At 45.6% G+C, this 27,502-nt stretch overlaps 1 protein-coding gene across 3 annotated transcripts; it reads left to right on the top strand.

Moving 5' to 3' along the window:
* Window positions 1–601: 601 nt before the first annotated feature.
* On the top strand, window positions 602–22,876 carry Blvra (biliverdin reductase A). 3 transcript variants are annotated; one of them, XM_038330696.1, is made up of 8 exons: window positions 602–663; window positions 8,191–8,223; window positions 10,347–10,465; window positions 11,360–11,479; window positions 12,664–12,761; window positions 19,632–19,739; window positions 20,916–21,087; window positions 22,506–22,876. In XM_038330696.1, the coding sequence occupies exons 2-8, from the start codon at window positions 8,212–8,214 to the stop codon at window positions 22,762–22,764; spliced, it is 888 nt and encodes a 295-aa protein (XP_038186624.1). In that variant the 5' UTR covers window positions 602–663; window positions 8,191–8,211; the 3' UTR covers window positions 22,765–22,876. The 3 variants fall into 3 exon arrangements, with proteins under 3 accessions (XP_038186624.1, XP_038186626.1, XP_038186625.1); XM_038330698.1 differs by lacking the exon at window positions 602–663 and adding an exon at window positions 849–912; XM_038330697.1 differs by lacking the exon at window positions 602–663 and adding an exon at window positions 5,640–5,878.
* The last annotated feature ends 4,626 nt before the right edge of the window (window positions 22,877–27,502 follow it).

Below are 27,502 nucleotides of genomic sequence, written 5' to 3'. Positions count from 1 at the left end.
TTCACTACTGAGCCATCTCTCCAGCCCAGTTATTTTTAAGGTCATTCTAGCTGCTGTGTGGGTGAAAGACTTCCTAGCTGGCAGATGACGGAAACGAGGTAAGAAGTGGTCAGGCTCCAAGTTACACTTTTCTGCTTTAGTACCCTTAGACTAGAAGGTATATTTTATGACCGGGGCACCCTGATTCCTTCTACAGTATGCCTACTATTTCTAGGGAGAGACCAAGCTATCCCTGGGAAAATGTTTCCTAGCCCTGAGGGTAGGGAATCACAAACACTGTTTTCCTAGAATCTTCGCTTTTTACACAAACTTTTGTATCAGATCAATTGTGTTTGGGCCACTAAACTAGAAAAGGTCCCGACTGTACCCACTACCAGAAAATAAGCCTCAGGGAGTTCCTTGTGGCGCGAAGGGAGCTGATAAAGCAGCGATACCACACCAAGCAGTGTAAAAGTCATAGCCCAGTCCACAGGCTGCAGGGCGGGAACGAGTAAGGCTGCCTAGCTCAGCAGCACAGGCATCAGCAGAGGCGGCCGACGGGAACCCCGCCCACCAGCCTGACAACCAATCGGATCCCAGCATCCTCTCGCTCCTCTAACCCTAGCGTCGGAGACGCTGCACTGCGGGAGAGCTGCTGCCGGGCGGGTGCTGAGCGCTGGAGAGGTGAGTGCTGACCCGGGAAGGGCGCGGGCGCACGTCTCTCGCGTGCTGAGGCCGGAGCCATAGGCCAGCGTGGTCCGGAGCAACCTGGTCACCCGTTCCTCTCTGCCCGGCCCTTCTCAGGCTGAGTGGCGGCGAGCCGGAGACTCGGCCCTGGAAGACGGCCGTTACCGAGTGCAGACGGTGCAGAAAAGAAACTGCATCTCGTTTAAAAGTGATGATGGTTTCCGGCCCTTCGTAGACTGTAGACTGGTGGGTGTTTCGCACGGGGTCCGCGGGACTGAGCCTAAGCCGGAGGTTTACTTTGAACTCTGCCCTGGAATGTTGGGTGACGGTCTGCTCCTTTAATCTCTCCTAGCTGCGCTTTATGCTTTAGAAACTGAGCAGGGGATTCAAGACTCTTTGAGGATTACGTTGTAGGTTGCATGCTACCTGAAGAACTCAGAAATAAGGTTGAAGTTATCTACTACTTAAAAAAAAAAATTAAAGCTAGTGGTGGCGCTCCCTTTAAGTCCCAGCATTCAGGAGGCAGAGACAGGCAAATCTCTAGTCCTAAACCAGCCTGGTCTACAGAGTGAGTTCCAGGGTTACAGGACTGTTACATAGAAAAACCCTGTCTCAAAGACAAACAAACAACAAAAAAAATAAAGCGTTATGCTTATGCAGTTTTAGATGCAGATATTTTTCCATTTAACATGACATTAGATTTGGGACACATTAGCTAACCTTTTGGTGTCTCATTTGTAAGAAGTAGAGATAGATAAGGTTAATGCTTGCTAGGTAGGATGACCAAGTAAGGCAACAGGATTTTCAACATGAGATTTAATATTAGCACTCATACAAAGCAAACAATAGTGTACTGGAAAGTTCCTCCCATAATTAATGAAATTTTCATAATATTGATTCCAAGAAGTTTTTGAAATTATTGAACTAGAATACTAGAGCTTATTTTATTATAAAAGATTGTATTAGTAAATATGCAAATACTTTTCTTACATTGTACATTCCAGAGCAATATATATTGAAGTCTAATTGCAGACAAAGTATTATCAAAGAGATTCTGAGAGCCAAAAAACTGGAAATATGAATGAGTGCTGGATAGTGGTGGAGCTGTCCTTTAATCTTCGTACTCAGAAGGCAGATTTAGGCGGAGCTCTGTGAGTTCGACACCAGCCTGGTCTACAGAGTGAGTTCCAGGGTTCCAGGACAGCCAGGATACAGAGAAACCCTGTCCTAAAAATAACAAAAAAAAAAAAAAAAAAGAAAAGAAAAAAAGAGAAGAAAAGAAAAAGAAATATGAATGACTAACAACACTTGAGCTTTTAGAACTAAGAAGCAGATTTGCTGAAACTTACTTCCAGGACCCGGGACATACTTATTATTAATAGTCTGATGTATGTAATCCCAGACTTAAGTATATTATCATTATATTTTACTCTATAGGTCTCATTATAGCACAGGGCTGAGGCAGGAGGGTTGCTGAGAATTTAAGGCCAGCCTAGGCTGCAAAGTGAGTTTCATGCCAGCCTGGGCTACAAAGTAAAACCATCGCTCAAAAACAAAACTCACACGCAAATCCTGATAAGACAGAGCAAAATGGAACAAAAGGAAAGGAATTGTTGTTGATCTTCATGGTAGAAAAACTGTTGAGAGTTGAGGACATCAGTCAGTGGCAGGGAGGCAGCCCAGGATGAACTTCAGTCCAGATGAAGTCTTCCCATCTGCTCTGAAGGAGTGGGGAGGACTCTCAGACCAAGGCTGGGTATGGGTGCAGCATACGGCAGAGGTAGCTAGAGCCTCCCATGACTCTACAGGGCTCTAGTGACCGTGGCTAAATGCAGCTTTGTTGATGAGCTCTCTGTAGACCTGTGCAGAGGAGGCAGAAGTAACCCAGCCCTCTTCATTGGCCAGACACCAAAGGATCCATTGTCTCTGTCCCCTGCAGTATGGTCGTTCTCAATGATAGGCTAAGCATGTTGTGTTTGTTTGCTCTTTAAAGATTATTTCTATATTTGTGCACACATATGTGTGGCCGTGTTTGCATGTGCACATGCCTGAGAATACCAGAACAGGATGGCAGGTCCCTTGCAGTTGGAGTTACAGACATCTGTGCACCACCAACATGGGTGCTAGGAAATGATCCAGTCCCTTTGCTTGCATTGCTGCTTTTACTAAAGAAAGAAAATATGCTTTAGTGTAGATCTTGGCGTTTCTGTTGTGAGCAGCATATCTTTTAAACGCTGAGCCATCGCCCCAACCCTTCACTGGAGATCTCTAAAAATAATTAATTTTTTTTTTCAGCCAGGAATTGTGGTGCATGCCTTTAATCCCAGCACTCAGGAAGCAGAAGTCAGTGGATCTCTGAGTTCAAGACCAGCCTGGTCTATATAAGTATATATTATATATATATATTATATATATAAGTATATATATTATATATAAGTATATATATTATATATTGTATATATATTATATATAAGTATATATAGGACAGCCGAGGCTACAAATAGAAACCCTATCACAAAAAACCAAATAGAATGAAAGAAAAAGATTTTTAATGTTTTAAACCAGAGAAGCTAAAATATCAAAATACCCACAAGGTATTTTTTTGCTTGTGTGTAAGTTTCCATTCCTTGGACCCCTCCTTTGTGAAATGTTGCTTGGTATGGTTAGCTGGTTCTGATTAGTTCAAGTGTTTCCTGTACTACAGACCAGGTAGTTGTAGCATAGAGAGGTGAGGTCATAAACGTGCCTAAGGTGGCTGGGACCCCAGAATGTCTAGGTTCCATTCAAACCAGCTTTAGAATTGAGTTGCATGTTGTTAAAGAATTGTTTCAGTTAATAGTTCCTTTAAATATGGATATGCTTTTCCAAGTTTAAATATCTTTTAAGTTATAGTAAATATATTAAATATATGTGACATTTGTTACTCAGTAAGAGTAACTTGCTGTGTATCATCTCATTTAATAGACGTATAATCTAGATTCCACATAGGAAAGATGAAGGATTTTGTAGTGGCATTTCATTTGTATTTTAATACAAATTTAAAGCTTACCTGAAGATCAGAAAAGTAAAACAGTCACACTAGGCAGCCTTACAGACCAGGCAGTAATAACACACACTTTTAATCCCAGTAGCCACACTAGTTTGCCATAGAAACTAGGTGGTAGTGGTGCACACCTTTAATCCCAGCCGTAGACAGGAGGAGACAGCTCTCAGACAGTCTCATTCTGAGATTCCTGGAGGCAGGGTCGCCGTTTCCAACTAAGGTGGAGGTAATAGCCGGTGGTTGGCTGCTTTGCTTTTCTGACCTTCAGGTTGAACCCCAATTTCTGTCTCGGGGATTTTATTAATCGTGCTTCAAGATTTAAGTCTTATTTTTCATATAGCATGAGTATCTACTTTTCCTGGAAATGGCAGGATTCCAGTCTTCAATTCCACTGGATACTTTGAAGTGCTGATGGGAAGAACGAGTAAGCCTTGTGTCAGGTGCAGGGGCTAGGGCAGTGGACTGGGGAGGAGGGGCTGATGCTGGCAGTTGGGTGGCTGAGGTGTCATACTTTGGCACCTTGAGTCTGGATGCCAATAGCTTCTTGGCTCTAACTAGTTGAGCTTTGGCCTAATTTACAGGAACCTGTCTGAACAGATGCTAAGAACCTGCAGTTATCTTGGCAATTAAGCCAAGAGAATTATAAAATTATGTCAGCACTGGAAGAGTCTGGAGGCTTCCAAGCCTCATTTCTTAACTTTTTCTGCTTTTCGGCCCCTTTTCACATAAGAAATTTTACCATGGCCGGGTGGTAGTGGCGCACACCTTTACTTGGGAGGCAGAGACAGGTGGATCTCTGTGAATTCAAGGTCAGCCTGGCCTACAAGAGCTAGTTCCAGGACAGCTAGGGCTGTTACACAGAGAAACCCCGTCTTGGAAAACCTTAAAAAAAATTTTTTTTTTTTAAAGTAGGGTTTTTTTTTTTTTTTTTTTTTTTGGTTTTTCGAGACAGGGTTTCTCTGTAGCTTTGGAGCCTGTCCTGGAACTAGCTCTTGTAGACCAGGCTGGTCTCGAACTCACAGAGATCCGCCTGCCTCTGCCTCCCGAGTGCTGGGATTAAAGGCGTGCGCCACCACCGCCCGGCTAGTAGGGGTTTTTTTTTAATTGTAAATAGATTCTTTCCTCAGAAAGGGCTTAACATATGATATTGCCAAAACCAAAGGTGTCTCAGGCTGGCTGTGTTCCGTGGTGCTGTGTGGCTTCACAACGTACACAGTATGTGTGACATTTTGTCACTGAGATAGGAAGCTGATTGACACAACCCCCTGCTTAGCCCATTATACACTTCCCTTCTCCCCACTTTCCTGCCAGTATTTGACAAAATCTAGGATAATCTGCATTTTAATGGATCTTAAAACATCGAAGACCTAATCGTACAAAAAGAAGATTTAAATTTGGTCAGTTTTTTTTTATCGTAAGGATTATGTAAATAATCAGACATGGTCGTGTACTGTCTTACTGCTCTCAGGGGTTTAGAGAGACGTCCTAGTGTTGGGTACTTGCTGAGCATTCATGGGGATGGTTCTCAGGGTCAGGAGGAATATTGTAGCTGGCATTACTTTCCTCTAAATGTCTGTCTCCGTGTTACTTCGTGTTTCATCCCCCCCCCACCCTTACTGATTTCTCACTGTGTTTACGTGCCAGTGGCGTCACTTCCCGTGACCTCACTAACCCTTCCCTCTGCTCCCTTCTCATACTCTTTGTCTACTTGGCCTTTAGTAAGGTCCCTTTTTCGCCGGGTGGTCGGTGGTGGTGGCACACGCCATTCAGGAGGCAGAGGCAGAGGCTGGTGGATCTCTGTAAGTTCAAGGCCAGCCTGGTCTACAGAGCTAGTTCCAGACAGGCTTCAGACCACAAAGGACAGATAACACATGTCCTGAGAAGAGAGGAAGACGTGTTCTTAGCACAGGCCCATAAGAGTCACGTGGTCTTCCCAGGGCTTTCTTGGGGTTGCCCAAGTAAAGGTTGGGTTTTGGGTTTTTTAAGGTTTATTCATTTATTTTTCTCGTATGGGTGTTTTGCCGTCTGTCTGTCTGTCTACCACAGAGGCCAGAAAAGGGCACTGGATCCCCTGGAACTGGAGTTACAAGTAGTTGTTCGCCATCCTGTGGTGCTGGGAATGTAGACAGTGCTCTTCCCAGCTAAGGCGTCTCTCCCTCCAGCCGCAGAGTATGTTTTTATGTTATTATTTCAGCGTTACACGTGTCTTATCACTACACTACCCCGAAGAGAGTCAAGTCCCAGGGCTGGCAGTGACTAGAGTGCCCTCCCTTCTCAGCCTCCTGGAGGTACACACAGGCAGGAGACAGAGAGGGGTCCTTCTCCCTGTTTTTATCGCCTCTGGTCATCCAGCTGTCCTGTCATAGTTATATAAGTAACACATCTATCAGGTCTAAATGAACAAAAAAGTTAATCTTTACAGGATTCTCCTGGCAACCCTAGTTAACCCTAGTTAACCCTAAGGCTAGCCCCGGATCAGGGGTGCACCATCTAAGATGCCTGGCAAAAGAAACCAGCCCATAGTCCCCCCACCCTTCCACTCTAGGGGTTCTGTGTCGAGAATGCACACTCAGCATGCTAGCCGAGGAGCCTGTTGAAGTTAATGCTGCTGCTCTGTTGCTTGCCTTTTCTGTTTCCATTTGTCTTACCGTTTCTTCCCTCTGCCTATGACTCCTGATCACCTGCCTGCTTTAATGGGAAGTGTTCGGAAAGACTGCTGAAGGGTCTTTTACCTAGAAAACACAGGTAGTCAGCTGTGCTGGGGGGGTTGGGGGAACGGTACACTTCCCTTCTCTCTAAAAGTAAGCTAGATAAAAGGCTATGATCTCACCGGGTGGTGGTGACACACACCTTTAATCTTAGCATTCAGGAGGCAGAGACAGGCGGATCTCTTTAGAGCCAGTTCCAAGACAGGCTCCAAAGCTACACAGAAACCCTGTCTCGAAAAACAAAAAAAAAAAAAAAAAAAAAAAAAAAAAAGGTGCTGTGATCTCCAAGCTGGAACGTGGAGAAGTGCATCACCCCATAAAGACATGTCTCCAGCTGCTTGTCCAGGATAGGGCACAGACCATCTCTAGACATTTGCTGAGATGATATCCCTACAGCGCACAATGCCTGTCTGTGCTCTATGTGTGATCATACAGTTCGCGAGCTTCGGCCAAGGGGCTGGAGGTTGAAACACACAATCACACAATGACATACAGAGACACAGACTGGTAAGAAGCCCTTTATTCAGTAGCACCACGGAGGCTTATATACCCAACACAGTCAGGTGGGCCAACAGGTGAAAACCTTATCCTCTGATCCTCAAGGCAACACGTGCTCATGAAGCAGAGCTGGTAAACAACTTTGACACAGCTTTCAGGAACTCAAATCAGAAGGAAAGTAAAGATCTCCAGCAGGGAATAGCAGCTGGGGACCAGGACTCCAAATGGTCCCAACAAGAAAGTTGGCCTCCCGCAGCTCTAGAGAAGATACCAGCCTGTGTACCATTCCTGGAGGGCCAGAGGTGGCGGTGGCACTGGGGAATGATGATGAAGAGGTGGGGAAAACCGGGTCACATAGCTTAGCTGTCCTAGTCAGCTTTTCTGCCGTAATAAATCTGACCGGAAGCAGCTTGGGGGAGGAGTGGGTTTATCTGACATACAGGTCACAGTCAGTCAAAAGGGAAGTAAGGGCAGGAACTCCGGCAGAAGGAGCCTGGGGCCAGGAACTGAAGCAGAGACTGTGGAGGAAGGCAGTTTCCTGGCTTGCTTCCTCTGCCTTCCTCAGTTACCTTTCTTCTGCAGCCTAGGACCACCTGCACAGGGACGGCACTGCCCACAGTAGACTGGCCCCTCATATAGCAGTTAGCTGTAATTAAGAAAATGCCCTTCAGACATGGCCACAGACAGGCTCCTTAGCTGATATTCCTGCTCTAAGGCATGCTCTCCAAATTGCAACATTTCCTCCAAGAAGGAAGGGAAGGGTCACACAGCAAGCAAAATGTCCCAATGTAGGGGAAAACGGGAACTTGAGATTCTTGAGGGTTCCCACCCAGCAGTTAAAAAAAAAAGAAAAAAGGAGAAAATGGTTGCAAGGGGTGAAGACTGATCAGCCAGGCTGCAAAAAGAAATCCTTAGCTGGACTCACTGTCCACCGCAAGCAGCGAAGAGAACATCAGGCTTGTGTGTTTCAGGAGTTTACCCCTGTGCTGTTGATTACCCCAGCTCCTTTGAATTAACGATCACTACACTCCTGTTGGCAACCCCAATTAAAAACTTACTCGCCAAATTGGACATGGGTACAGTTGTGCCTTAGGCTATCCAGGGCTCCCCCTCTGAGCTCCTCCACATGAGCAGATGTGTTGTATGCCTTTCACACAACAGTTCCCTCTTCCCAGTTCCCCCTTGCAGTGTTGACATCCGAAGCTGGGAGAAAGCCGTATTCATAGAGTTTGCGCCAGTGTCCCCAGGGTCCTGAACCTCTCTCTATCTTTACAGCCACCAGCGGGAGAGACCAGGATGAGTGCAGAGGTGAGTTCCACGCAGAGGGTCTTAAGGGATCCTTTTGCTGCCGTGCGCCTTAATTCTCTCGTGGATTCTCCTTTCCCTCTCAAGATTTTTCAGAAATACTTGCCCACTAGACTACCTACTTGTTCGTGGCTGTGGGTGATGGAGGAGAAATGGTCTCCCCTGAGTTTCTATCCGTGTCCACTGTCACGATGCTGCCTCTCCCTTTCAGTCCCTAGCCATGAAGTAGGGGGTTTTCATCGGCTGTGTGCTCCGGGCATGGTATGCTGCCCCCCGCCAGGCCAAATCAACAAGGCCAGCTGATCAAAGATATTTTTTCCAGTGTTCCTTATTTCACATGTTCAATATCCCTCCAAACACGCCCCCACCCAAAGAGTTTAGAAACAGCCCAAACGGGTAAACATTTTTCCTTTATTAAGCAGGGAAGAAAAGTTTAAGTGGCTGCTTTCTGACTCAGACAGAAAACAGCAGTGACCTCATAGGTGTCATTTTTAAGCAGAGAAGAAGGGAGGTCTGTGTTAGGCTAGGTTAGGATGTGGTAGTGAAGGAGGTAGGAGTATTTGTCCCAGAGGGATAAAGGACAGCCCCTGGATAGAGAGTAGACAGATGTGGCCCATGGGCAAATGGCAGATTATAAAGGTAAATGGGGAAACCCATGTTAGGATGAAGTGTTTAATTTTAATTGGGCCTGTTAATTAGGTGAGCCAAAGGGAACTTTTGAATGCTGGATCTTGGTAGTCAGCCTCAGAGAGAATAGACCTCATAAGGGAATAGACCTGGGTAGCTAGCTTTAGGAATATAATCTAACAGTTTTTAGCAAGGCAGAAAGAATGGGGGAGAAGGGCAATGCCTGCCAGAGCCACGTGCTGGAGTGGGCTATTGTCCCTTCAGTCACAATCAGGTGCTCGTCCAACCAAGCAGATCTTCCTTCTCCAGTGCAGTTCACACAGTAATTGGGCCATTTTTTACCCACATTGAAAGGTCCTAATAGGACTCCAAACTCATTGTGGCCTACGACAGTCTTAAATGCTGGAAATCCATTTAGACCCTTGACTTAGGTATCAAGATTTACACCCCATAACCAGTGTGATTTCCAGACTTGGCTTGTGGCTGTAATGGTAAAATAAATTAATTTTTTTCATCCAAATTATTTTTTGCAACTTTTGAAAATTAGAATATAATTGCATCATTCTCCCCTCACGTCCCTCTTTCCCTAACCCCCCCCCCATTAAATTCCTTCTCAAATGTATGGTCTCTTTTTCATTAATTAGGATTGTTACATATATGCACATAAATAGAACTAGGTTTAATGAATGTGTCAGTAACTTTTATATTTGGATTATAATGTGTTGTTGTTATGTAGCTTTTTTTTTTTTTTTTGGTTTTTCGAGACAGGGTTTCCCTGTAGTTTCTAGAGCCTGTCCTGGAACTAGCTCTTGTAGACCAGGCTGGCCTCGAACTCAGAGATCCGCCTGCCTCTGCCTCCCGAGTGCTGGGATTAAAGGCGTGCGCCACCACCGCCCGGCTGTTATGTAGCTTTTAAAATGGACTTTTTCGGTATAGTTTATTAATGTCTGTCTTCTAGCAGTACACTTAGCTACTGTTTCAGGTACCAGAGTATAGTGAATATGAAGGTGGCTGGAGCTCAGCCGTCGTAAGGACTTAACATGGGTCTTGAGTCTGGACAAAGACATCTTCCTGTGGGCCCTGTCTGTCAGCGCCTTGCACAGCAGCCATTGCCTCTGAATGACTCCCAGCTGGTTAGAGCCCTGTGTCTCTAGATGCCAGACCCAGGGAGGGTGGAGGCACCATATCAGCCTGGGTGTTCGCCACAGAGAATCCCCTTGTCTGAGGAAAGGGCATAGATAGAGCCAAGTGGGCACAACCTTCTGGTAGATGCCCAGAAGGTCTTCAACACAGAGACATGGCAGAGCCCTTTCTGCGTGTTTTGGTTCCAGGTCTCTGGTGTCTGAACCTGGTTTCTAGGGGAGTCACACCCCAGCTCTTGTTTGTCTGGGTCACCAGCTTTCCTTGCTTGCCAGAACCCAGCCTAGCCCTCTGGTTCGGTGTACTCCATTCAAATCCTGGACCGTTTTCACGCCTGGCACTGGTCTTTTGTATTTCAGCCTGAGAAGAAATTTGGTGTGGTAGTGGTTGGTGTTGGCAGAGCCGGCTCCGTGAGGCTACGGGACTTGCAGGATCCACACTCGTTAGCATTCCTGAACCTGATTGGTTTTGTGTCCAGGTAAGTCCCAGCTTGGTTTGCGCTCCATGATTCATGGAAATCACAGTGGCTGGTAACACCACAGGACATGGATGTTTCCTGGATCCAGGGTAAGGGAAAGCCAGCTTCTTCAGAGAACCACGCACAGAGTAGTCTCTGGAGACTGTCTGGTTCAGATTGGTCGGGAATTAGAGTCAGGGACCTACAGCTGCGTGTCCAGTGAGCGATGCCCAGTAGACCCCACGTGGAGCAGTGGTCTATTTACTACAGAAGGTACACCATGAGGTTTGGCCTGAAAGAAGCCATGTGTGGCTTAGCCATTCTGCCATTCGGAACAGTCATCCTGGTGGCTTTGCACGTTATATTCCTTATGCCATTCTCTCTGCTCTTTCCAACCTCAGTTCAAGATAAGAAAGCACAGACACAGAAAGACTCAGTAATCCTGTTGGGGTTATAATAACTGGAAAACCCAAGAATTACATTTAAGGAAAAGTGTTTGAGTCTCACACTAAGTGTTCTTTTCATGCTGGTAATTGAGCTGAACTTTTTAAATTAATTTTTTTAAAGTTAACATGCAAATTATTAGGTCTCACTATGGCTTTTTATTATAATTTATTTAATTTTATGCACATTGGTGTGACAGTGTCTGATTCCCTGGAACTGAGTTACAGTTAGTTGTGAGCTGCCATGTGGGTGCTGGGAGTGTTTGAACCCCGGGCCCATCTGGAAAGGCAGCCAGTGCTCTTAACCACTGAGCCATCTCACCAGTCCCCCACTATGGCATTTTTAAGCAAAAATTGTCTTAGTTGCTTCTTCCCCTCAACTTCCCATCCCCCTGCGCTCACACTTCATGTTCCTTTCTGCTTTTATTGCACTTTTCTGTGTGGATTGAGACTGTCTGTATTTCGGAAACAGACGAGAACTTGGAAGCCTTGATGAAGTACGGCAGATTTCTTTGGAAGACGCCCTCTGCAGCCAGGAGATTGATGTCGCCTACATCTGCAGTGAGAGTTCCAGCCATGAAGACTACATAAGGTAGGTTTCTTCATACAGGTAGGCTTTGCCTTACACATGGAAAGAGGACTGAGCAAGCTACAACTATGCAAATGGGACTTAATGGTCAACACACAAAGTTCTGGTTGTCCTGAGACTTGTTGTCAAGCTAGGTGGTGGCACATTCCTTTAATACTAGGATTCGGGAAGCAGAGGCAAGCAGATCTCTGCCAGCCTGGTGTACAAAGTGAGTTCTGGTACAGCCAGGGCTTATTCTCTTATTCTGTTTGTTTTTTTGTTTGTTTGTTTGTTTGGTTGGTTGGTTGGTTGGTTTTTTGAAACAGGGTTTCTCTGTAGCTTTGGAGTCTGTCCTGATACTAGCTTTTGTAGACCAGGCTGGTCTCGAACTCACAGAGATCCACCTGTCTCTGCCTCCCAAGTGCTAGGATTAAAGGTGTATGCCACTACCACCTGGCTTAACCCTTTCTCAAAAATAGAGGGGAAGGGGCTGGAGAGATGGCTCAGAGGTTAAGAGCATTGCCCGCTCTTCCAAAGGTCCTGAGTTCGATTCCCAGCAACCACATGGTGGCTCACAACCATCTGTAATGGGGTCTGGTGCCCTCTTCTGGCATGCAGGCATACACACAGACAGAATATTGTATACATAATAATAAATAAATAAATAAATAAATTTTTTAAAAAAAATGGAGGGGAAGGGGTGAAATAAACCTTTTCCTCCCTAAGTTTCTTTTGGTCATAGTATTTATTGCCGTAATAGAAAACAAACTAGATTTTTTTAAAAAAAATTTATTTATGCTTTGTTTGTTTGTTGGTATGAGTGCTCCATCTGCATGTATCCCTGCATGCCAGAAGGGGGAGTCAGGGCATCGGATCCCATTATAGATGGTTGTGAATCATCATGTGGGTGCTGGGAATTGAACTCAGAACCCGTTGAAGAACAGTCAGTACTCTTAACCACTGAGCCAACTCTCCAGCCCAGCAAACTAAATTTTTCACACTGATGAAGAGTCAAATGATTCCATAGCTAGAAAAGTTCTTTCTCACAGTAAAGACAAAGGTTGAGGCGTAGCTCATTCTTACTCTGCAGGACACTGACCCTTGGCTGCTTGTCACACTCACACGCAGGCTCTTGTGCGTTTGCAGTGTTGTGTTCTCGGATATACAGGGTATTTGCGTGCTTACTTGAAGTGTTTCTGTTTCCCAAGGCAGTTTCTTCAGGCTGGCAAGCATGTCCTCGTGGAATACCCCATGACTTTGTCTTTTGCAGCGGCCCAGGAGCTATGGGAGCTGGCTGCACAGAAAGGTGACGTATTCTCTGACTCTGGAGCACAGACCTGTGCCACGTTTCTGCCCCTGGGTTTCTAGGGTACCATCTTTCTGCCTTTCATGTATGCTGTCTTATCTGCATCTGCTTTGGTGCTAAGAGTTCCCCATCTCCCTCTTGCCCCCAGGCTCTAGATGCATGGGGAAGTGTGTCAGTTAGAGGAGTTGGTAGTCTCTTTGTTCTAATGGAACAGTGGATTGGCTTCCACATGTGATAGTGCTGTTGATATTTTGGGTTCCTAATGGGAAAATGCCCAGATCAGAGTAATTGATTGTCTTATATGTATTCCTATATAGTTTCTTTTTTTTTTTTTCTTTTTTCTTTTTCTGGTTTTTCGAGACAGGGTTTCTCTGCAGCTTTTTTTTTTTTTTTTTTTTTTAGAGCCTGTCCTGGAACTAGCTCTTGTAGACCAGGCTGGCCTCGAACTCACAGAGATCCGCCTGCCTCTGCCTCCCGAGTGCTGGGATTAAAGGCGTGCGCCACCACCGCCCGGCTTCCTATATAGTTTCTTTGTTCCATTAAGGGAGTAAGTATTAGATGTTCACTGTATGCCAGGAAACTCTTTCAGGCACATTGTATGCTTAGTTCTCATAAGAAGTTTTGGAGGCAGAGATCTTTGTTTGCTGTTACTATAACAGAAGACCTGAGGTTGGTGGTTCATTAAGGAAAGAGACTTTCTTAGCTCATGCCACTGGAGATTGGAAGTCCAGAGTCAAGCAGCTGTGCCCGTTTGGTATCTGAGTTTCTTGTGTTCTCCACACAACAGAACTAAGAGCAGCTTGGAGAGATCCAAAGTCTTGATATTCTGTTTTCTATTTTATTTATTCTACTTTAAGGCTTTCCCCTGAATTTTCTAATTGGGTTATTACATTTTTAAATTCTATCTTCATTTCCACTTGTGTTCTCTTCTGTCTCTTGACTGAATTCAGATTTCAAATCCCTAATTGTTCTTGCCATTGTTCAGATTTATGTTTGTGTTTTCTTGGTCATCACTTGGGTGTTTGATGCTGTTCTTTTTAAATTTATTGAGTTCATTGTTTGCTTCTGTCTTTTTTTTCTGTTCTGGTTTTTTGTATACAGGGTTTTTCTATAGCTTTGGAGTCAGTTCTGGAACTAGCGCTTGTAGACCAGGCTGACCTTGAACTCACAGAGATCTACCTGCCTCTGCCTCCCAAGTGCTGGGATTAAAGGCACGTGCCACCACTGCCTGGCTTGCTTCTGTCTTTTTAAAACTCCATCAATTGTGTAAGTTTGGTTGTTCTTTTTAATCTGTGTCCTGAAGCTGGAGAGATGGTTTAGCAGTCAAGAGGAATGGTTGCCCTTCCAGAGGACCTAGGTTTGATTCCCAGGACCTGTCTAGCAGCTCATAACTGTCCATAACTCTAGCCCCAGGGCTTCTGGTGTCCTCTTCTGGCCTCCACACATGTAGTGCACAGATATAACATACATACACTCAAAACACCCATACACACAAAGCAAAAATTGGGTTTAAAAATTTAGCTTAGTGTCTTGGGACTCATTTAAGTAATACTCATTGGAGAACACTCTATAGAGCTGCTGGCTCTTGAGGGGAGGACATACTGTCTTAACACTTCATGTTGCATTTTTCCAATGAGATCTAGGCATGTGGACTTCTTGATTGTGTATCTAATGTGATCTCCTAGGCTGCCTCTTTTGAATAGAAGTGTGTTTTATGTCAGGTCTGAGGAGTTAGTTAATACCTTCAGGTTCAGTTTGGGTTTGCATGGCTATCCAGGGTACTAAGTACCAGCCTAAGCACTCCCTCAGGGCTCAGAACAGGATGTCTACAGCAAACTGGCTTAAATAGGGGGATCTGAGGGGCTGAACAGATTGACTCAAGCATACTCTTCCTCTGCATGTTTCTTTATTCTTTGGGCAAAGAAAAAGGGGTATTCCCCACAAGGCTTTCAGATTACATACACATACAGACATAGTTAGCAGTTCCATAGGCAATGACAATGATACCAAACATGCATTTCACAGGGTCACAGAAACAGGTAAATCTGACAAGGAGGTGCCTTATATCTCAGAGGGGGAGCCGTGGCTGTGAAGCTCCCCAGCAGATAAATGGGACTTCAAATCAGTGCAGAATCCTAAGAAGAGGTTTCAGGCACTGACTACATTTTCTTAAGTATAACAGTTAAGCTAGAAGGTTGAGGTTAGTAATTGTAGAGAAAAGCACAGCGGTGCTCTTGCACTTTCTGAGCACTTCTGCTTCCTTCCCTGGGCATTATGGTAACCATAGTAACCAGCGCAGGCTGGGAGGAAGGTGAAAATGCTTGATGTGTCCTGCCTTGCTAGCTCAAGTAAAGGGGACCTTGCTTCCAGCCCCAGCAGGGTGCCTACTGCCACCTGGGTGAGAAGGAATTTCTTTCTCTGGAGCCGGTTTAGCAACCCAAACTTCTCTCCTCTATCTCTAGGGGTAAAGGCATAAAAAGTTAATCTCCTGAGCTGTGATCTTGTGTTAATTGAAACCAAGGTGAAGAGTAAATACAGAATATTAATAGCTTGTTAGGTTAGAGCAACGACCTACACCTTCCTGAGTCTGCTGCTAGAGAATTCAGGGCCGCTCCAGATCCATTTATCAGTGAGAGCAGACGTGCGTGCAGTCTGCCCTGCTCAACGCCTGTCCCTACTGCGGTTCTTATGGGACCCCACGTTTGCAAGGCTCCTTTCTTTGTGAAAGTCCTGCCGGTAAGGATAATGGTGGGGGGCTAGCTTTGTGTAGATTTGACTATGAGAACAGAGGTTTGGCTGAGTGAATGCTCTCACACCAGAGCCCCACCATGTGGCAGAGGTCATCCAGTTGTCTGTGCAGGAAGAACTTATCTCGATGAATGATTTATACACACTGGGACATTTCGGGATGAATCCCCTTATGGAAGGGAGAAGAGCCATGGCTTCACAAGATGTCTACGCAATTGACAGTGACTTCTCAAAAGGCAGGTGTTCCCGAAGCTCAGCAGACTGGGTTTCTCGTTGGAATACACTCCTGTGAGTTTGTCTGGTGGTCTGTCAGCTATGCTTTTCCTGTATAGTCTTGTGGGCTTGGGACACATGGGGGGAACAGGCCGATTCAGTGGTGAGCAAGAAAGCATAGTAAAGCAGTGATAAGAAGGAAATCAAATGGTATAGACATGGCTGGACCTGTCTGACCTGGTGTGCGGGAGGTGCTACCCAAGCTATGCCTGGGAGTAAGGATAACAGGTAGGTCGGGATCTTGGCCACTAAACAGGCTGACTAAGCTGGCGGGACAGTCTGTGCCACCCAGGCTTGGTCTGAGGGCTGGGTATAGTGCAGTCAGGTGAGGTTCTAAGAATTCATCGGGATGAGCCGGTGCACAGTGTGTGATCTGGTGTAAGTCTGAGGATTAGGGGGAGAGCAGGCAGGCTAGGGGCCAGGGAACTCTCTAGACCAAAGCATAGGATGTGTGACCTGGGCCAGGCCAGGAGGTATGTGGTATGGATGGGGTAGGATCTGGTGGACTAACCAGACTGTCCAGAGGAAACATGCCTTCTCCCTTTAAATCTGTATTCATTGACTAGTCTTTCCTGTCTTCCTCCCCCACTTTCTGGTGAACGTTGTTCTACTCTACTTCCCTAAGACTGGTTTCTTCTATTCCACTTAGTGAATGGCATCATTATTTTTCTTTCTGCACATGGTTCATTTCATAATACCCTCTAGGCTTACCCACATTGCTGGAAATGATGGGCTTTCAGCGTCACTGTGGAAGAATTCTTTCGTGGGCAAGCCCTGGTTTATTTACTCTGAATTTGTGTATTGACTCTTTTGAAACAGTGCTGAGATGAACCGGGAATGCAGAGGTCTCTCTGACATTCCATTTTCTGTGGGTTGCAGAGGTGGAAATGGGGTTGGAGGATCACGTTAAGTCTGTCTTGAACCCCGTGAGCAACTTCCACAGCGTTTTCCTGTAATGACAGTAAGTTGTAAGCCACGCTAGCAGTGTATAGGGGACCATTCCCTCTGTCCACGTTCTTGTCAGCAATTTGTTTGGCCTTTTTTTATAATAACCATTATAAATGGAACAAGGTGATATTTCATTGTGAGCTATATTTTCATTTCTCTGATGGTAAAAGTTGAACATTTTTTTCCCTATAACTGCTGGTCATTTGCATGTTTTCTTTAGAAAAAAAATTCTATGGATATTACCTATTTTAAATTTTGATTATTATTACCATTTTTCCTGTTGAGTTCTCTATATATTCTAGATATTAACCCCTTGCTGAATCTATATTTTGCTGGTATTTTAATTCATTTTGTAAGTAGTGTTTTTATTCTGTTGTTATACATAACATTTTGGTTTGATAACACGCCATTTGTGTGGTTTGGCATCTGTAGTTTGTGCTTTTGTGTCTTACCTAAGCAATCTTTGCCTAGTCCAGTTATGGTGATTTGAGTAAGAAACAGGCTTGGATTCGAACACTTGGTTCCCAGTTAGTGGCTCTGTTGGGAGAGGCTTAAGAGTTGGGTCTGGAAGTTTGAGATTATATAGCCTTGTCCTTTTCCCACTTGCAGCTCGTTTTCTCTGCTTGGTGCTTTTGTTTAAAGATGTGCTCTCTCAGCTTCCTGCTTTGATGTCGTGTCTGCTGCCTGCTGCTATGCCCGTTGCCATGACTACTACCTGCTGCCACGCCTGCTGCCATGCCTGCTGCCATGCCTGCTGCCTGCTACCTGTACCATGACAAGTGCTGTGCCTGCTGCCTGTTGCCATGCCTCCTACTCTGATGGAATCTTAAACTCTTGATGAGTTATTTCTGGTGATGGTATTTTCTCACAGTCACAGAGCCAGAATTCTCAAGAATTTACCATGTGTTTTCATCTATTCTTTACTAGTTCTTGAGCTTATAGTTAAGTATTCAATATGTGGTGAGCTGATTATGGCAAGTGTGAGTGTAGTATTTTGCATGTGAGTATCCACTTCTCCAAAGAGCATTTACTGAAGAAGTTATCCTCCGTAACGTTTGATGTGGCAATGGTTTCTTCATGCGATAGTAAAAGCACCAGGAACGTACAAGGATAAAACTGTCAAAATGTCAAAGACTTTTGATGCTTCAAAGAAAAGATGGGAGAACGGGGAAAATGTCAACTTTGGCTGTGGAAGCTGTGTGCAGACGGCACCCTTGAGAAGTCTCCATTCAGAAGACCTGCAGAAGTCTCCATTCAGAAGATCTACAGGATCCCACAGCTTAAAAACAAACCAAGTAACTTGGCTCAGAAAGGTCATGCTGTAGAAATTTTCATTTTCCAAAGTGGAAAACAAGTAAAACAGCACCAGTCTTTAAAGAAATGCAAATAAAAACTACAAAAGATACCACATTTATTGGGATATCTGAATGGGTCTCTGTGGCCACCATGGCTGTCAGAGCAACGAATCTCAGGAGGCGGCACACTTAACCCTGAGAAGTTTATTTTAGGCATAGATAAGCACAGCACAGTTTGGTGAGAATTTCCTGGTGGTAATTAATTCACTGCCCTGTGCATAGTAAAGCTTAAGAGGAGACTCCATCAGAATGCTTTGTGAAGCCCATGTAACACCTTCCATAAGATAGATTGGCAGGCTCAGGATAAGGCCTGCACACAAAGGTTACCAGGCTCCTCACCCCTCTGCTCTCAGCCAGCCTTCTAGGCAGATAACAGGTTATATCCCTCCCTTGTGCTTAAACAAACCCTAGTGCTTATCTGTGAGCACAGGAACCTCTGTGCCTCCCACAATTGTAGGCAGAGTTTTTCTGTAGCCGCTCCCAAATAACCATTCAGAGACTTAATTATAAATGCTCGGCCAATAGCTTAGGCTTGTTACTGGCTCTTACATTTTAAATTAACCCATATTTCTTATCTACCCTCTGCCATGTGGTGGTACTTACTTTCCTTCTTTCTTTCTTTCTTTCTTTTAAAAATTTATTTATTATGTATACAATATTCTGCCTGCATGTGTCCCTGCAGGCTAGAAGTTGGTACCAGATCTTATTAGAGATGGTTGTAAGCCACCATATGGTTGCTGGGAATTGAACTCAGGACCTCTGGTAGAACAATCAATGCTCTTAACCACTGAGCCATCTCTCCAGCCCCCCTTTTTTTTCTTTTTAAAAATATTTATCATATATACAATATTGTGTCTGCTTGTATGCCTACAGGCCAGAAGAGGGCACCAGATCCCATTACAGATGGTTGTGAGCCACCATATGGTTGCTGGGAATTGAACTCAGGACCTTTGGAAGAGCAGGCAATGCTCCTAACCACTGAGTCATCTCTCCAGCCCCCCCTTTTTTTTCTTTAGTTTTTCGAGACAGAGTTTCTCTGTGGCTTTGGAGCCTGTCCTGGAACTAGCTCTTGTAGACCAGGCTGGCCTCAAACTCACAGAGATCCGCCTGCCTCTGCCTCCCAAGTGCTAGGATTAAAGGTGTGCGCCACCACCACCCAGTGGTACCTTCTTTCAACACAGAATATTCATCTTTCTTCTTTCTTTGCCTCTTGTGACTCCTGAGACGCCACCCTTCTTCTTCCCAACAATCCTGCCTAGCTATCAATCAGCTTTTTATAAACAGTGAGCAATACATTTTCACAGTGTACAGAAGGATTATTCCACACCACATTACTAACCAGAAAATAAGTGTTCACAAGGATTCAGAGATGTTAGAACTTTAATGTCAGCTGGGGCGTGTAAAGAAGGTGTTGCCCTAACGTGCTCTGTACACTGCCTGAGACATACTATGTGCAGTTCTGGAGGGAGAATGATGTAACCTCCAAGCACACAGATGTATGTACACCATGGATAATGGCCACCTTCATTCTGTTTTGTCACAACAGGGAAAGTCCTGCATGAGGAGCATTTGGAACTCTTGATGGAAGAATTTGCATTCCTGAAAAAGGAAGTAATGGGGAAAGAGCTGCTGAAAGGGTCTCTTCACTTCACAGGTCAGTGCAAGGCAGGGCTGCAAGTCACAGGGGAGGTCCCAACACCACTGGGAGCAGAAACCATCCAGGTCAGTTGTCACCTGGGTGGTCTTGGAGCTCTCAGAGCCCCAGGGACCTCTGCTCAGGTGCAGCTTGGTTCTTGACTTCACACAGCTTCTGTAGTATCATTTCAGGTGATAGCAGAATGAGGGAAAGCTAGTAGGTGTATCAGAGCTGAAGATAAGAAGCAATTGAAGAGATCAGGTGCAGATGAGGAGAGGAACGCTTCCCTAAGGGCCTCAGCGGTACGGCACACATAATTTTGGCACTAAATGAGTAAAGGGTCTGGAGAGATGGTTCAGAGGTTAAGGGCACTCATGCTGCTCTCCACAAACCCAGGTTTGATTCCCAGCATTCACATGGTGGAATACAACTGTCTAGAACTCCAGTCCAGGGGTCCGACACCCTGGGAGGCGCTGCAGGCGTGTGGCACACAGACATACATGCAGGCAAAACACCCATACACAGAAAAACACTTTAAAACAGGAAAACACTTTAAAACAGGAAAACACTTTAAAAAGAGATTAAAGGCATAGTTCATTAACCATTTTAGTAGGTATTATTTTTAGAGAACTTCATACAAGAACAATAACATCTATATTAATAACTTTTCTAGTTATGGCAAAACACCTGACACAGGCAACTTAAGGAAGTGCTCCTTTTGCTCGCTCTTTGAGGGTTAGCACAGTCCATTGTCACCTGAGATGGTCTGCACTGTCCCTTTAAGGGACAAGCCCCTCCCACTCCCCCTCTTTTGCTGAGGCAAGCTGATCTTCCTCCGGCTTCCAGCCTGAGCTCCTGCCCTCTCCCAGAAGAGGCAGCTTCTGCCTCTCCCTTTTCCCCTCCCCCCTCCTTCCCCCCGTTCTTCTCCCTTCCCCCCTCCTTTCCCCTCCATAACCCACTAAATCAATACCCACTTTCTCTGCATGGTGTGCCTAATGGGTCTCTGTCTCTCACCTGCTGCCCACTGCTGCCACTCGGGACCTGCAGCGTTTATTGATCACTGTACACATCTGTGCCATGAGGCAGGATGTCCTCTTGATCATTCAGCCGTTCTCCATCCCCACCTTCCCTGGGCACAGATCTTTGTGAAACAGTCCTTTTCCTAGCTCTCTTAGCATGTGTGATCTCTTGCAGCTGGCCCACTGGACGAAGAGAAATTTGGCTTCCCTGCATTCAGTGGCATTTCTCGCCTGACCTGGCTAGTGTGCCTCTTTGGGGAGCTTTCTCTTATTTCTGCCACCTTGGAAGACCGGAAAGAAGACCAGTATCTGAAAATGACTGTGCAACTCGAGACCCTGAGCAAGGGGTGAGTTGTGAGAGACTTCCTAATGTCCTCGGGCACAAAAGGGTAATTCTTGAGAGGTCCCGAAGGACCAGCCCTGGCATCCAGACCCAAGACAAGTGTCTGCTCCTGTAGAGAGAGCTTTCATCTTGTTTAGGTGGCTTTTCCATCCTTTACACCCCCTGAGGTGTGAAGAAACAATGTAAGTTAAATAAATAATGGCTTACAGAAATAAAGCAAGTAATTAAGTTATGTAAGTAATTACTTTAAGCTTTGCTGTTTACTTATTTTTCTATATATCTAGCAGCATGTGCGTGAGCACATGCAGTTGCCCATTGCATATTTCTAGTTACGAGGAAATTAAGATACAAGAAACACATTGGTATTCTGCCTTGCCTCAAACCTTAACACTATTATTTGGAAGGATATAATGAAGCTGTCTTAGGTAGTTGGAATAACTCAGATTTATTTTATCCAGAATTAAAGTAAAAATAGTGGATAAATTATACTCAGGTTACTCTTAGTCATCATTTTCTTTTTCTTAATTTTTTATTTTAATTTTTGGAGATAGCATCTCACTATGTAGCCCAGGCTGGCCTTCATAGACTATATAGCCTACCTAAGACTCGAGAATTTCATACTTTAGCTGGAATTGCCAACACACCCAGCTTGTTCTGTGAACTTTGCAAAATACACATGGAGGCTAATTTTTAGGTAAAGTTTGACCAGCTGTTTTGCTACGTTTCAGTATTCAATGGTGTATTTGCTTGAGATCACGATCAGCTTAGGCAGAGATTATCTGTTTTCCATGGTCAGGTATTGTAGCTCTGCTAATAAAATAATAATAATAATAATAATAATAATAATAATAATAATGAGAAGCAGCAGAATAGGTGAGGAATGTCTTGGAGAGCGTTGAGTCTGTGCGCCATGCTGAGGAAGTGAGACGGATCGGTGCTTTGAGCTATAGTACTATTGGAAGCATGGTCACTTGTAGTCCTCGGGTGGCGGTGGAGAGCTGGGTGCCACTCTTCAGGTGAGGCAGCCTTTCAGGGAAGATGGGTCCTGTCCCATGAAGGCAGGTGTGAGTACCCATCTGCTTTCCCGTGTGGGGTTTTTTTTAGCACGTGTATGACATATGTTCATGTGTGTGCTTACACATGTGCACATGCCTTGGTGTTGAGCGCCATCTTCTTCCTTGACCACTTCCCACTTTATTTACTGAGGCAGGGTCTCTCACTGAATCTTGCAGATTCTATGAGTCTGGCTAGCCAGCTCTCCAGGGATCCTGTCCCTCCCTCCTGGAATTACAAGTGGGCCACCCTGCCAGCAGAGCTTTTGCGTGGGTGCTGAGGATCTCAGCTCTGGTTCTCATGCTTGTGCCTTCTCTCCAGCTCTGTCCAGTGTGGTTTTTAACATGAGGAATGTTCTTGTCTTTGCAGGACGTTGTGCTGGATTGAAGAGAAAGCGCCCGGTTTAAAAAGAAACAGATACTTAAATTTCCAATTCAAATCTGGGTCCCTGGAGAATGTGCCAAATGTAGGGATCGATAAGAAAATTTTTCTGAAAGATCAGGATCTATTTATTCAGAAACTCTTGGGCCAGGTGTCTGCAGAGGACCTGGCTGCTGAGAAGAAGCGGATCATGCATTGCCTGGGTCTGGCCGATCACATCCAGAAACTCTGCCGCCCTGAGAAATGAGGAGGAAGCTCCGAATACCTGAGAAGGGCTAGGGTTTGGTTTTATCAACACTTTATCCGTAGCTCTTACAATTAAATGCATTGAATAAATGGAACGAGAGAAGTGTCCTGAACTTGTGTTGGGAGTAAAAGTTGTGCTGGGGCCATTCCGTGAGAGTAAGGGAAGAAGGTTTTGAGGTCATTTCATCTTCCTAATAGCAGCCCTGTTGGATATAGCCAATGTTTTCAGGCTGTGGAAAAGCTGGCTTGAAGTTATCCAGGCAGGGAAAAAAATTGATTTGAAGGTCTACCCATGTTCCAAACCCGTCCCTTGAGCAGCATTCCGTCCTTTAGAGGATGGGGCTGCCCCTCAGTCACGGGGTCACTACTAGTTGGTGGCCGAGTGCCAACAATAATGAACGGCATGGGTGTGAGTAAAACGATCACCCGCTTGAGTTTGTTGGAGGTGAGTTTGTGGTATAGCCTAGAGCAAGTCCTGGCGACTGTGGTGCTAGCACACCTGGGCCTACAGGAGGGGATCCTGGAGAGAAAACTATGGCTGGATGTGGTGGGAAGAATCATAAACCAGAAACAGGAGGCAGTGTCAGGCAGCACCGTGGTTCTGAAATTATTATTTAACAGCATAATAACCTTGGCCAGTTTCTCAGCTCAGGCTAAGTCCTCGGAAGGCCACTGGAAAGAGGTGTTCTGGTGGCGGCCCTCAAGGACGGGTCTGCAGTCTTCTCCGTTCCTGGCCCTCAGCCTCTGCTGCCTTAACTGAACAGAGTGCCGCGAACCCTCTTGCATTTTCTCCACAGCCTGCTGTTTTTTAACGTACTGCTTTTTAAAATGAACAAGTTTCATTATAACATTTTCATACATGGGGATCATAGACTCTGCTCACCTTTTTCACCCTCCTATTAATCTGCCATAGTTCCCCTACCCTCTCCATGTGTTTCCAAAACCATCCTACTGTCCTATAAGAAACAAAATGTTGGGCTTTTGTTGTTGTTGTTGGTATTTTGAGGTATTTGTGCTCAGAGAGATGAGAAGTTTAAAGAAAGGCCTGATGGGAAGTGGAATAAGTGCCCTCTGCAACCTGTAAAGAGGCTGAGGAACCTCCTAAAGGACCACTAGTCAGCAAAGGAAAGCTTATGCAAATGTGAGCTCCATCCCAAGCAGGAAGCAGAACTCGACTTCAGCAACGCGGTCTGCCTTAGGCAAGGATACAGGAGTAAGGGGTTATAGATCCTTCCACGGTTAAGGGAAGCTGGAGAAGCCACACATATGGCAGGGGAGTCCCTGCCTAAAGGCCCAGAGAAGCCATTTCATGAAGATGTGAAAGTGAAGCCTGCATTGCCTTGGAGACCCCAAGATGTTGGGGATGGCAGAGCCATGGGAAACAGCAAGGAGAGCTGCAGGTGGAGGGGACCAGCTCAAGAGACAAATGGTAGAGTCAGCAGCACCGGAAGGAAGACTTGAAGAGCCATCAAGCCCTGGCATCAGACATGCAGGTACAAAATTTGGGGTTTGCCCACTGAGTTTCAGGCTTGCTTTAGTCTACTGTTTCCTCAGTATATCCCATTTCCTCCCTTCTAAGATGGTAATGTGTACTCTGTGCCATTGTATGTTGGAATTATGTAATTTTTTTTTTGTTTGTTTTTGTTTTTGTTTTTTGAGAAAGGGTTTCCCTGTAGTTTCTAGAGCCTGTCCTGGAACTAGCTCTTGTAGACCAGGCTGGCCTCGAACTCAGAGGTCCGCCTGCCTCTGCCTCCCGAGTGCTGGGATTAAAGGCGTGTGCCACCACCGCCCGGCTGGAATTATGTAATTTTTATTTTAGAGAGAATAACAAGAAATTGCTTTGAATCTCAGAAGAGACCTTTGGATTTTTAAACAGTGTGGAGACTGTTATAGACTATGGGAACTTTTGAAATTGAACTGAAAGCATTTTGCATTATGTTATGGCTACAAACCTATGGAGGCCAAGGAATAGAATGTGGTGGTTTGGCTAGGCGGTGGTAGCGCACGCCTTTAATCCCAGCACTTAGGAGTCAGAGGCAAGTGGATCTCAGTGAGTTCGAGGCCAGCCTGGTTACAGAGCGAGTTCCAAGACAGCCGGGGCTGTTAGAGAGAAACCCTGTTTGGAAAAACAACAAAAAAGAATGTGATGGTAAAGACTAGGAAGTATGATCATGTTGAAAGAGGTGTGTCACCCAGTGTGAACTTGGAGGTTTCAAAAACCCACCCCATATCCAGTCTGTGTCTCCCTGCCTCCAAACTTCAGATCAAGATGTAAATTCTCAACTATGCTCCAGCACCACACCTACCTGCCCCCCTGCTGCTGCTATGTTCTGACCGGTAAACAAGCCCCAATTAAATGCTTTCTTATATTGCTTTAGTTAAGCCAGACATAGTGGCACACACCTTTAGTCTCAGGACTAGGTTGGCAGAGGCAGGTAGATCTTTGTGAGTTCAAGGCCAGCCTGAATTACACAGAGTTCCAAGACAGCAAGGGCTACATAGAGACCTTGTCTCAAAAACAAAGTAACGTGCCTTGGTCATAATCCCTTCACAGCAAGCGAAGAGTGAGGCCGTGACCGTGCAGAAGTGGTATGGAGAAGGCATCCTGACAGGCAGAGATGGGAGCCTGCCTCTGGCTGGTGCCTGTTCCTCAGCCAGAGGAAGCTGGGACTGGAAACGTGGGGACAGCTCCAAGGACCTCAACCCAGACAGAGTACGCTTTCTCGTTCAAACTGAGGACACAGACATTTTAGGCAGAAATGGGCAGAGCTGTGTTTTAGGGCAGTGGCCGTGGCTGGAGCGTGGACACAGAAGCCAGGAGGGAGTCGGCTGTCATCCAGGACAGGTGTCAGGCATCAGAACTTGGTGACTGTGGGAATGTAGAGATCAAAGTGTGGTCAGTGACGGGAAGAGGAGTCAGGAGTGATGCTCGGGCATAGTTCAGGTCCTGCATGAATGCTGGTACCGTCCCAGGAAGGCAGCTCCCAGGGTGAGAGACTGGAATCCTTCCAGTGTAGACACTCGTGTATTGTGGGAGGGCCACATGGGGAGAGAAGGCGCCTTAATCCAAAACTGTACTCAGTCAGTAAATGATATGCAGCCATCCTTACTGAGCACTTAGATTTAAGATGAGTCTTTGTCTCATCAGTGACTCAAAAGCCCGCTATACAAAAGCAGGACAATTACTAGACAAAGGACTCTGATGGAGGTGCCTACGAGCTGAGCAGGGAGCACCAGGAATGCAGTCTTTATAAGCTATCAGTTTCTTGATGGTATAGCTGCCTTTGCACCCATGCCCCCATAACCTGATAAACTCACTGCTTCCATCATGAGGGGTGGAATCACTTCCTTGGTCTGGTAACCTGGATGGACAGATCTGTTCACACCTCCCCAGGAAGTTGTACAAGGGAGGGGACTGCTGTTTGGGCTTAGAGCAGGTTATAAGGAATACCCACTACACACTCCGGCTGCTTGCCCATCCCAGATGCTGACTTGGACAGTAAGCAGCAGGGATCCTGAGCACACGGCAAGCAACTGTAGTTGGCATTTTTACTCTTTGGGGGCCCGCCATCCACCCAGTTCTCAAATAAATACAGACTTATTTATAAGTGCCCGGCCTTAACTTGGCTTTTTTCTAGCCAGCTTTTCTTAAATTGTTCCATTTTCTCTTTAACCGTTTGCCTCTGGATTTTTAACCTTTCTCTGTTCGCTATGTCTTTCTTCCTACTCTGTGGCGGGCTGGTGGCTGCCCCTGGCGTCACCCTTTCCTCCATTTCTCCTTGTATTCTTTCTGCCTGCCAGCCCCGCCCATCCTTTCTCTCGCTATTGGCTGTTCAGCTCTTTATTAGACCAATCAGGTGTTTTAGACAGGCAACGTGACACAGCCTTAGAGTTAAATGCAACATTAAAAAAATGCAACACGTTTTTTGCATCATTAAACAAATATTCCACAGCATAAACAAATGTAACATCTTATAATAATATCCTACAACACCTTTATCACCATTTCCCTGAGGTTATAGAAAGACATTTTCTATCTGGGAATGCTGAACTCTGTGGGACTGGATGAGTGGCTCTGGAGCTGGAGTGCGGATATAGAAGACAGGAAGAAGAGCTCTGCAGTGGCCAGGGCAGGCAGTCGGAGTCTGAACTTGCTGGTAAAAAGGAGGGGTCAGCGAGTCACTGTCACCCTGTGACTTCAGCAGCACCGCAGCAAGGTGACTGCAAGAGATTCAGGAGGCAAACTACCTGGCACAAGGCTGATGCCTGAAACAAGCAGCCCCTCCTGTGTTCCTCCAGCAGTGCAGGCTAAATGAAGCCGTGCACTGAAGGGCGAGAGAACACTAATGTATCATTTTTACTACTGCCACCCCTCCCACAGAACCCACAGGTGCTTATACACAGACCTCATCTCCAGACAGGCATTGTCTCCTCCTCTTGCTCCTATGTGTCCCGTTTTGACGGACGTGGCATCCCGGATAGCTGAGGGGAGTAACCAGGTGTGATGCTAATACTGAATGTCTACTGGGCACTGAGATATTGTACCAGAATGGTTTTATTTTTGAGTATTATACAATTAAATTTACAAATGATGAATTTTATGTACATGGACCAGAGAATTCTTTAAAGGAGCTGCTGGGAAACTCTTCTCTACAACACTCCAGTGGAGACCAGATTCCAGAGACCAGAGGCACATGGTCTAAAGAGCAGACTGTCTTTAAGGTCCCTGCTCCTGGGTG

The sequence above is a fragment of the Arvicola amphibius genome, chromosome 5 (genome assembly GCF_903992535.2).
Source record: "Arvicola amphibius chromosome 5, mArvAmp1.2, whole genome shotgun sequence".
Taxonomy (NCBI): Eukaryota; Metazoa; Chordata; class Mammalia; order Rodentia; family Cricetidae; genus Arvicola; species Arvicola amphibius.
This window is presented reverse-complemented; position numbering and strand designations above follow the sequence as displayed.